The sequence below is a fragment of the Haliotis cracherodii genome, unplaced genomic scaffold (assembly GCF_022045235.1).
Source record: "Haliotis cracherodii isolate W230 unplaced genomic scaffold, xgHalCrac1.p SCAF_1, whole genome shotgun sequence".
NCBI classification, from domain to species: domain Eukaryota; kingdom Metazoa; phylum Mollusca; class Gastropoda; order Lepetellida; family Haliotidae; genus Haliotis; species Haliotis cracherodii.
This window is the reverse complement of record NW_027266264.1, coordinates 34,614,644-34,626,833: the sequence shown is the minus strand read 5'-3', so window position 1 is coordinate 34,626,833 and position 12,190 is coordinate 34,614,644. Positions and strand designations below refer to the sequence as shown.

The 12,190-nt window shown below is 36.9% G+C and overlaps 1 protein-coding gene across 9 annotated transcripts in view; it reads right to left on the bottom strand.

Moving 5' to 3' along the window:
* LOC139476594 (protein argonaute-2-like) overlaps positions 1–12,190 on the bottom strand; it is a 45,540-nt gene that overhangs the window by 13,146 nt on the left and 20,204 nt on the right. For 5 of the 9 annotated variants that reach the window (XM_071259425.1, XM_071259420.1, XM_071259428.1 and 2 more), the window contains 8 exons: positions 10,788–10,835; positions 9,714–9,836; positions 8,351–8,484; positions 6,887–7,071; positions 5,951–6,110; positions 4,264–4,354; positions 1,919–2,113; positions 995–1,231 (listed from right to left, as the gene is read on the bottom strand). In XM_071259425.1, the coding sequence (XP_071115526.1) occupies positions 995–1,231; positions 1,919–2,113; positions 4,264–4,354; positions 5,951–6,110; positions 6,887–7,071; positions 8,351–8,484; positions 9,714–9,836; positions 10,788–10,835 (1,173 nt within the window). Of the gene's footprint in view, positions 1–994; positions 1,232–1,918; positions 2,114–4,263; positions 4,355–4,803; positions 4,895–5,950; positions 6,111–6,886; positions 7,072–8,350; positions 8,485–9,237; positions 9,361–9,713; positions 9,837–10,787; positions 10,836–12,190 lie in introns of all 9 variants that reach the window. The other 4 variants (XM_071259426.1, XM_071259423.1, XM_071259421.1 and 1 more) reach the window with 3 other exon arrangements.

The window sequence follows — 12,190 nt, the reverse complement described above, 5'->3', positions numbered from 1 at the left end:
ATGCTTTTTCCAACATGTGACATTAGAATACAAAACAAAACATCACTAACTGAAGTCTTATTACTGGGAGAAAATCAGAACATGCTTGAATATCTTCTGCGGCCATTTCTCATATTTAATTAATGTTCAAGTGCATGACCATTTTAAAACAACCTTGGTTCACATGGAACTGACCAATAATAATTTCAAAACTACCAATAGAAATATTGCAGTGATTCTGTGGCATTTGATTGGCTAAACATGCAATTATTTTAATGCTCGTTCGATTACACCCAAACAATTGAGGCCACGTTCACAAATGAGTGTGTGTGAGTTGGGTTTAACGCCGCATTTAACAGTATTCCAGTTATATCACGGCATGTCAGCTTAATGTGTGATGCAGGTCACAGACTTTTACCACTTCAGTGAAACCCACGAGCACAGGTATGGTGCTGACAAACCTAGAAACATAATCGGGGCGAACCGTGATTCGAACCCACAATCATAGGTTTCTGGCGTGCCCAAGGGACACAACTTTGTACAGCGACGCCTTACACGACTGGGCCACACGTTCCCCTGTTCACTAACGAACTACTGCTTCCTGATTGGCTTTATTGCAGTGAATGATGTCACCGATTTTATATATGTTGTCCAGTTTTTGTGTTAATGGTTAATGTCATACTTAATTACAGAAATTTATTGACATTTTTTGCTTTCGTTGCTAGATTTACAAGTGTGCCAATTACTTAAGTCAATTTTTAAATATACACATGGCGGAGAAAACAGTCATCTTGCTGGCAGTAATGAGGCATTGAACATACCCCCTTATGACCAACAACGAAGTTTCCTCGTGATCCACTCAGAAGTTGCTGAGAAGAGGTTGAGCATACAAAAGGGACATATTGCAATCTAATTATCTCAAACAATGTTTGGACCAGTAGATACTAATATCTGCATTGAAAAACATTCAACAGTTATCTTCTCATCAAGATCGTTACCTATCAGCTGGACATACCTGGATACCTGCATGACTACACAGATAGAAGTCAAACTCTGTAGGATGAGTAATGCCCACGTCCACAGTTGTTCCAGCAGGAATGTTGCCACTGCGCCCAGTCTGGTCCTTTCGGTCAGCACAGAAGAGTCTGGTATGGTGGCGTTTCTGTACCACAATGAAGGTGATGCCTGGCTGGTAACCCACCTCCAGCTTCATGCATGCTTCTCGCACTGCTCTCAGTTCATGGCTTAGCACCTGCAAAATCAACACATTCATCAAGAAAGGACCATTCAATCAGTAGTTACGCTTCCCTTACGTAACCAAATCTGCAGTGTTTAACACAAGTGATTATGACTAGAAGCCAAGTCTTGAATACCAGAATCTTGGCACCAACCTCAATGGCCTTATTTACGTTTCCCTCTTATCCTTATGCGTAGAAAGTGTTCAAAATTCAAAAGGGGTATATGTTGAAGTTTTGATTGAGACCTAGTTTTGACTTCAATGGTATTTGAAACCCATTGACTGCCTAAATCATTAACATTAGGAAGATCATGATATGACCCCACTGACTTTCATACTTAATTTTGAAAACAAGTTTGTCCAAATAATGAACTCACCACCTTGTGATACTTCATGGAGCAGATTATATTAACACTCATAATCAGACAGATTATTTATAAAATGTATGAGATAATTATACGGAAGTAATGACATAACTATGTGATTAACACTCCCCCTGCCATCTAAAATCTAACAGATTAACATGACACATGCATTAGAATGGAAACTTCCCATGGAAGAAAATTTTCATTCGTCAAAATATCATACTAAAGTACTTAACATGCCATTGGTAGCAATTACCAATTACTATGTTTTCGAGCCTTTTAGAACATTTGTTTAACTGTATAACTTCAGACTTAAGTTGATCTTTGCTGAACTAACCTGTTGGAACTGGCCTTCACTGACGCCATCTCTGTAGAAGACAATCCGAGTAGGCTTAAACCTTGTGGACCGGTAGAACTGGATGAGGAGGTCCTTCACCATTGTGGGCAGCTCCTGGATGATCTCCTGACGATGCTGCTGCACTCTCACTGCTGCCGAGTACCTGCTAGGGTGAGCATCTTGGCTCCCTACTACCTATAACATCCAATACACCAGCATATTGTTAAAACTGTTTCACAGTGAACATCAATGTGTCAGCATAAACAGAATTCATTGTGTTATATGGCATATTGTCACAAAGGGATTTATCACCATTCCCAGCCGTGAAAATCTGAATGATAGTAGAAACATAAATCATTGGGTTAAAAAGATTGTGTCTCAATAGGATTTATCACCACATGAGGCAGTGTACATCTATATGTCAATACAAACAATTCATTGTTTCAAAGTACATGTCTCTTTTGGGTTATCACTGCATAAGTTAGACTACATATGTATGTAACTTGTTAGTGGAAACAATTTATTATGTTACAATGCATGTCTCAATAGGATTTATCACCACACAAGGAAGTGAACATGTGCAACGTGTTAGTACAAACAATCCATTTTGCTACAAAGCATGTCTCAAAAGAATTAATCACCCTGAAAACATATTAAAGTCTATCAACTGCACAATCATGGCCAACATGAGGCCCTGTAGCTCACCTGAAAGCTCTGCAACACAGTAAATATTATTTTTTTCATTAAGATACTGAATCCTAATCAAAGTATGCAAGAAACTAAACAAGTTATTACACAACAGAAATACTCAGTGCATATTACATTCCATATTCCACGTGAATAAAAAATAACTTAACATTTGATCATGGCTGTTGAGGTATCCATGTTCAAAATTCAATCACAATTCTGTGGAAATGCTGGCTGGTAAAATGTGTCTACAATTTACTTTTCAAGAGAAAAAGTTGCCAAATTCAGGTGCAATACTGCCACTTAGTATCAGTAAAGAAGACACTAACCAAGACAATTTTTTGTGTTAGTGTATATTCAAAGTCTGAAATATCTATCAAAATAGTTTCTATCAAAATGGCTTACAAAATGTAACTGGGTCTAATGCAGACTCAACAGGATTGTTAATGAGGGTATTTGCCATTGTGACCAGTTGATCCCAAGTGTATTATCATCAGGAAAGACAAGTATTTGTGACAGAATCTTTGTTTTGTTTCCTAACCAGCAACTGAGAGAATGAGTCTTACACCATCTGGGTACAATGACCGAACATATTCGTGGTCACTAGAATCGAATATTTAAGAATATACAATCATGTGCATCTACATACCCTGTACCTAAAAATATCCATAAGAACATTATATGCAGAAATTTCTTTAAAGATAACACTCATATATATAATTTGACAGTATTGTGGTCACCGGTCATTGTCGTATTTGAGAAGATACTAGTACCTGGATAAATGCAGTATATAAATGTATAACATATTAATAATTATACAACCATGTCAAATAATTTATGTTGTTATTTTTCACTGAATGTAATAACTTAAAGATCATCTGCTGACTTGTTATTGTATTCGTGAATAATTATCTGTATTCATTACGCAATATTCATGATATGAATCCTATTCGCCTCATAGTGTATTCGTTGCAGCCCTACTGACCACCAAGTAGAATTTAGTCAAGCAACAGAGTGCAATAGATCTGGATTCTGAGAGGGTTCAAAACTGACCTCATATTTTGCATGTTCTGAGGTGGTTTATTCTGGAGTATCAATGAGACTGCATGCCATTCCGAAGAGTCAGCAGATTACAAAGAGAATTAGGCCTATCTTTTGATGTACCACCCAATTTGTAAGAATTCATGTTTTGTTGGCTTGGCAGAGAATCAACAAAACCATACTGACAAAATCTTTATCTTCTCTGTTTATATCTCCAGGTGTAAAGAAAACATAATGAAAGCTACAAGTTCAAGCAGAAATGTAGTCATGGTGATAGCTTTGTTGATCAACCAATCTCATTAACACATCTAAGGTTTTACCTGTGGGGAAATTGTGAACATCTGACACCTGGGATCTTGACAGACTTTACCATTAATGCTACAACTGACTAACATAGGAAGGTTAATTGAGAAAAGAGATCAACAGTCAATGAATCGAGACTGTCATCAAAATAGATATTTTAACATTTTGAAATGAAACAGTAATAGTACATGCAACTCCCTGCAACATAAGAACTTGAAGTGAGTTAACTAGGAACACCATTAGAGTGGACACACAAGTTTAGTACAAAACCCTGACAACATTGGCAGATTGTCTAGTCTACGGGGACGACTTACGGCAGCAATGGAAGGTTTCGAACAGTCTCCTGCTGGTGGGTGTGTTACATCAGCACCCAGGAAAATGATAGGCTCCCGAAACACGCTAGGGCTGAAACAAAGAGGTGCATAATTGCAATCTACTAATCGCCATCAGACACCAGCCTCATATCAAAACCGACACAGACTGCAGACACTTCTCGGCTCAGCTCTTCTGACTGTAGAATGTACATTAATTCATTCCACACTTTTCCTATCCTAAAGCTGAAACGTGAAACTAGAGGAAACATTCACCATGCTTTGCAATGAGTGTCCCCCTTAAAAATCTTATTTAGGGGAGAATACAAAGATCCATTAGGATGGTAAACCATAATTTTGAGGCATACTGCATATACAAATCCATGAGTTCTCACTGAAAAGGGGGTATGTTCTTCCTAAATTTCCTGAAGTCTTGTTCCCCAATACAGTCCTCATGCAAGCCGAGAAGATTGTTATGGTGTCTAGTGCCAGTTATTGATAGAGTTGATGTCTGATGATAAGCAGGCAAGTCATGAGACTTACTGCAGCAATGGAAGGACGTGTTCGGTCGCCCGCTGGGGGATGTGTCACACTGGCACCAACAAAAATAACCGGCTGGAGAAATACTTTGGGTCTGCAAAACAACACTCTTTAAACAAGTAGTTGTTATTAACTGCAGTGTGTTTGATGCTAACAACATGTTGTTGTTCCACGTCCAACACACTTCTGGTTAGTGACTGGAAAGTATGCTTGATAATGTTTGTCAGTGAAGAGTTGGGGCAGACAATACTTGGGCATTCACAGCTGCATGCTCATTTCATGTTCAGTTTGGGAAACGTACATGTCATCATTCACAAAGCACTGAAGTTTAGTACATATCAACAAAGGATTAGGCTGCATTTGACATAATACAGATTATAGTACAAGAACAAAACTTTATTTCAGCATTACCAGCTTTTTAGACATAGTATGTAAACATTGATAAGACATTGTGGAACTCAGCTGGTTAATTTACACAAACTTCAAAACACAAAAGTGAGAGTTGGGTTTGATGATGATTTGAACAGAATTGCAGTTATATCATGGTGTCAATCCACTGAAAAATTTAATTTTATTAATCACTTAATTTGACCTATCATTCGTTTGCGACTCACAACTACTTTCATAATATCTTTTCACAATAATTTTTTGTTTTTAAGGAGAGTGCATGTTTGATACTTCTTCAGAAGAGTGATCCAGACATGCCTGCATTGATCAGAGATTACACCATGCTGCATGAATATTTAAGCATTTAAAGAAGAACTTCTGTCCAAGAATCAATTTTTTTTTACAAATTTATCATCACAACCACACAAGACCATTCTTGGAGGTAACATATTTTTCCATATAGAAATATAAACTCAATACTGGACAGAAATTCATAGCATATGAATATCAATGTGCTGCTTCCCTTCGAATGAGTGTCATAGAAAAACTGACGACTGTCTCCTTTTGTTTGATCAATATATATCCATGCAAAGTTTATCAGTGAAAGGGGAAGCAGTACACAGAATACAACCAAATTATCCTCAGCTATATATTACTGGTCAGAATGTAAAAATAATACCACAAACTGCATGAATTAGATGTGTGTATCTTCCACTAAGGACAAGTTGATTGTAGGAAGAGGAAGTAGGAAGTCTATACTTACCGAATACTTGGCAGGAGGATACTGTTAATGCCGCCTAGTTTGACGTTGATCTTGAGGCAGAGGTTGGACAGAGTCTGGGGGGATGTCTTGTTGACATTCTTGGCTTGCACACACTGAGTTGCCAGGCCAAACAGGATGTCTCCAACACGCTTTACCTCAGCTGAAATGGGGGCCAATTGTTACAGGATTGATATCTGAACAGTCAGCATGCCAATATTAAAGATTTACTGCAGTTGTATACTTGCTCTGAATAGCCTTAGTTTATTACTTCTTGCAACATTGCTGAACAGCCACAGCAGTGCTCTAAAGTAAACAAATAAATATCTGGCTTCCCATAGATAAGCAAAAAAAAAATGCAAAAAAAAAGCTGTGACATTTTCACTGTGATTGTTTTCAATCTCTGACCTTGTTTGGGTTCATTCCCAAACAATGGCTTCAAAGACTGTACCTGCCTTAATCAACAGATGTTTATGGGAATATACTTGTTGAGGAGACCTGTGAAGATCCGGGAGGGAATAGGTCTTTAGCAACACATGCTTGCCATAAAAGGCGACTAACAGGATCGGGTGGTCAGGCTGGCCGACTTTGTTGATGCATGTCATCGTATCCCAATTGCATGGATCGATGCTTATGATGTCAATCACTATTGCCTGGTCCAGACTCGAATATTTACAGACAATCATCATATAGCTTTAATATTGCTGTGTGCGGTGTTAACAACAAAGAAAACAGGAATTAGCGGGATTGGTTTAACAGCTTTGAACAGTATTTCATGTATACCACATGAGCATGATGAGGGAGGAAAGCCCGAAGTGATGCAGTTCTGAGACAGGAGTAGGGGTATGGTGCTGGCATGCCTCTGCACAGCGAATTGAGATGCCTGAGACAACTGGGTCATTCTAAAAGTAATCAATTCAAATCTCCATCCTCACTTACCATATACAGGTGTTTTGCCTGGTAATACGACCACTATGAGCTGCAATCCCTGGTATGTGTTTTTCAGATATCGGAACATGGGTTCCACCTGGTCAGGACCAGTGGCGTACTTGCAGAAGCATGGCTGACCCATGATAGGCATTCCTGCATCATTGGATATACGCTGGAGTTGAGATGTGAAATTTCTGAAACATAAGAAATATCCATATCACTCAGGATTCGGTATTTGCACACTTCTAAACAGAAATCAAAATATTAATCAGTAGACATTAACTAATGTCAATAATTAACAGGGCCTGAACAAATAAAGTAAAACGTGATCAATACTTAGTGTACAATACACAATTTCAGTGAAAGCTGTGTGACTATATTTATATTTGGATTAGAAGAGTCCTATAAAGTTGTTGGTCAATAGAAATTTAAAAGTTCAGATAAAAAAAACCCAGGTAGACATGATCATTTTCTGAATAAATTGTATTTCCTGTTCTGACAGGCATTGTTTTATATGCAGAAATTAAGATTACCGTGTGTATTTTCTCATATTCTAAGCCGGGAGTAGCAATCAGCTGTACACACATTTCTCGGAATCTACTGGTGGTTTGGTTAATAATTACCCAATAATATAACTTTAAAGAATTTTGATACAATAATCGAAAGAATTGAATCTGAAACTATTATTTTACTTGGAATAATTTATTCCAATATCATGTAATTTTTGTACTATTTTACTACATATATTCGAAATAAATTAATAACCATAAGCATAGCACCTTGGTACAGCTGACCGCTATTGCCGGATATTTTTTTCGCATGGAACAATTTGACCAATCATCGCCGATGCTTCTGCGCTCGCAATAGTGAAAACTCTATGGCATTTATGATATATTTACCCATCCTCTATCCATTAAATTTTGTTTCAAGGTGTCAATAGCTGTAAAATAACCATGGTTGCTGTAAATAATGGTGATTTGTGCGATCTTCAGATCACTTCACAAAAAAAATTGTCGAAATGAAAATAAATAATATTGAATGAAATTTTGAATTAAATTAATAAAATAGATTACAAAGGTAAGTCCAGATATATAATGAACTGTTTTTATAACCAGACAGTGTATTTACATGATTAGTTTCCGTACTTCATTAGGGATTTGTTGACATGGTATTTCTGGTGTTACATGCTCTCAGTTATGTCTGTGTTGGAAGGAAAAACATCAAAACTCTTCAACCCTGTGTATAAGACAATGTCCCCCACCCCCTTGAAAGCCCCCTAATTCGAGGTACGAAAAACTCGCCTTATATACAGCGATATATGGTATATATAAAGCTTACATGCATATTACAAATTAAGTCCTCTTCATCAAATACGAGGTACCCAAAGATTCTTCACAAAAAAAAATAAAAAAATAACCAAACAACCAAACAACCCCAAAATTCATACGCAAATGTTCCCCTAGCAAATGTTACCTGAGGGCATCTTCTCGGACAGTTCTCTGAGGGGCAAAGCAGGCTATTGCCCAAACCCTGATTTCAATGCCACTGTAGAACTGTTTGCCCCTCATGTCCCAGACTCCCTGGTTTGGCACGGCCTGTGCCTTGGTCTGTGCAACAACAGAGCATGGGGGTTAGACTCTGTACACTAACACAGTGGAACAACAGTAAAGGTGGCTGTAGGTAGTTTTGACATAAAATTATTTCTGAGTTAGCAGGACTACTGTATTCAGAAATAAATAGTATTTCAAACTTTCAAGATCAAAAGATATTTCACAAACTTCCTATCACTTCTAAATAGCAATAATGGTTCCACCAGAAAAGCTCGGCATCAAGCTACAAGTGGAGGCCCAAAAAACTGTGCCAAAAACAAATATTTGATTATGTTTCACTTTTCTAGCCTTTTCACAAATTCCACCAACCACCTTGACATTATGTGACAACTGACTACATTAATCAATAGAACTACAAAATATTTAACAGAAAACTAATTTTCACTTTAAGCACAAAATGTTATTTTTATTTAAAAGCATTATTTTTAAACAGCATAAATACTAATCAAATTAAATACATGCAAATGATTAATTATTAATAAAGCAAATACAATGCAAACTAAATAAAGCATATATTGTCTTTATATTGCCTCCAACTGTCCAGAAAATTCTGGAATGTAAATCATTGGGTTTGATTCTAACTTTCAATTATAAAGCATATTTAATAGGATTCTGTAGGCATGTGCAAGCAATAACTGTTTATCCAGTTTGGTTGGTTGTTTCACTAGTCTGTATCTTGTGGCATGCATGCTTGGCGATAGAGAAGTCAAGATGGACTCCAGCATTCGTCATCGATGTCGTCCTCCTTACCCGGCCTCCATATTGTAATTTCGGTGGATTGAGTACTCTCCCTTGAACATCGACCATGGTGGGATTAATGTTGATGCCGAAAGTTTGAAGGTAGGTGTCAGCCATGAAATTAGCTTTCCGAACCTGAGCAATCAGATGGGGTAATAATTTTGGTAAAAAAATAGGGAGGCATTAGACAACACACGCCCTGTATAAACAACCAACAAGGACTTTACACAAACTTCATGTCCAACAGATCTTCATAAATCATAACCTTGGAGCTATGATTTGCTGGACCCATATTCCACAAAGTGGTTTTAGTGCTACAAGCAAGTTAAGTCTATGTTAAAGAATAGGCACTGAAATGATGCGGCACTAAGTTGGCTTTGTGGAATAGGATCATGATGAAGACAACAGTTGAGTTTTGACGTTTTACCCCGTTTGCATAAAGTGCTTGATGGTTCGTGTTAGGCATGTAGGGAGAAGGTTTGGCCTACCCGTCCGCCATACTGTAACTTAGGAGGCGTGAGGATGCGACCTTTGACGTCGGTCATTTCATATTGAACTGTGACCCCAAAGGTTTGTAGGTAGGGATCATTGTTGAAGTCCGCCTTATAAACCTGGTGGGAACACCGTCAGACATACATTCCCTCTATCATGCTTGGTAATGCATAAATTCATATCTCCAGCACCAATTGTGCGTTCACTTGCTTGTTTTCCAGGACATATTTTACGACTCGTCTCATTTTGCTCTGGGTGATAGTCATCAAAATGTTTGGAGATTTGAAAACATATTGAATGATAGGTTCATTACTGTCGAAATTGAGAGGCTCAATTCTAGATAACACTGCAAGAATATGATATGAGTAACATGATAGAGGGAAATTACAATCAGTAGACAATCATGCTCTCTCTCTGCAGAATAAAAACAAGAAATCATTTTCCTCCAAGATTTGTTTTTACTAATTGATGAATTTTCAATACATCTGTGGACAAGAAATAATTCTTGTCACATACATTACTTGGCCAATGCCATAGGCAGCATTTGAAAACTTGAGTTTCTTGACAATTATTATTTCAACTTGACAGAGAATTCATTTCAGTATATTTTAATGAAAAGATATAAAATACCGACATGTTGAAATCTTGACCACAATTTTATGAAATTACAAGAGATGCAGAGTTCACACACACTTTCATTCCAGAAATATAAAAAGATGAGAATTAAAACAAATACTAAGGTATTCTGAAATGAAACATGACACAAAAATGTGAAGATTTATCAAATTGAACTCATTTTCAACCTTATTGAAAACTGGATGGAACATCAAGTCCATGTTATGCTTTTCAAACATATCTTTCAAAGAGTAAGCCAAGATATTGCCTTTAGACAGTAAATTCAGCACAGAAAGATAACTGTAATGTATGAAGTAGGTATCTCAGATTCTTGTACTGATTCTTAATCATATTAATATATTTTACATACACTTGTAGACAAATCCATTTACAGTGCTGATAATTCTGATGATATGAATATACTTTACATAATGTATGCATTTAGAATAACTCACAAGACTGTTGATTTCCTTCTCCCTGTCGGGCGCAGACCGAGCTGTAGCCTGAAGGGCAACACAAACATGTTAGTGAAGAGGTAATATCATCTATATATACTCATGGAAACGAGGAAGGGAACAATGAACAATATATTGAAATTCGCTTTACTGGCAGTACATTTGAAATAGAGCGCAAACAAATTCAACATGTCACAATCAAATGTTGAGATGTGATCGTGTGCATTGTTTCCATGACAGCATATCATATTACTGTCTAAAACTAAGTGTTCCCTTATACATTTCCATCCATACATGAGTTCTATATCATATGTTACTGCCTGCATTATCAATGAATATTACTTTTTATCATATCTGATCATCATGCTGCAATGTCAATTAACTCGGATTATGGGTTACAATTGGTCCACAGATCACGGCTCATAACACCAATCATTGGCCTGTCTGGCCTAAACTTTGTTATATAAAGGTCCCCATCATATACCAGGAGCATTGTTGAGTATGGCATTAAACAGGTAATGTTAAATTACAGGATAGCAAGAAAAAAAAGAGACTCTTTTACAGAAACATTAAGGTACTGTCTTCTTCCTCAAACGTACAATCTAAGTCTGAGAACAACTCTAAATAGCATTAAATATTATTTAAATTAATATTTCAAAATCCAAAGACACACATAGCTCTTTGATGCTGTCAATATAGAACTAATAGTATAGCAGAAAACAGCAACAACAAACTATAATCTATAAACATTGATGATTTAAGGGCTTATTAATTAATATTCAGATGTCAATATTTCATAAATCACAACTAGCCACGTTTCTTGATAAAATGAAACATAGCATCAGTTGTTGGAACATATTTACAAAATTTATGATCTCAATTAAGATTACAAATTAATTCATTACTCAAAGCTACCATATTTTCTTGTGTATAGTGCGCACTAGCATAATGTGCAACCCCCCATTCTTGGGTGCAAGTTTTGGGGATAAATTGTTAGTTTGTATATAATGTGCAGTCCAAAACTAGACGGCATCGCTACAAGTGAATGAACAGGATAATGCCACAAAAGGTTGGTAGACATGATTGTTTACATTATCAGCTGTATTTATAGTTACACTAGTTTTTGCATACAGAACACTTTGAAAGGTCACCGTCTGACATGCGAGTTTCGGTTTCGTTCTACGGTCATGTCTTTCCTTTAAAAAAAAATAATCTGCTTGTATAAAGCCCCCCCCCCCCCCCCCCCCCCCTCCCCCAACACACACACCTGTAAACAAGAAAATATGGAGTTTAAACAATTTGGCACATTTGAAGGTCCTTAAAATCCAACTTAAGAACTGCTATATTAGGGAAATAAAGCAGATGAAAACAAAGGTATGAGAATGCACATACGGCCACAACAA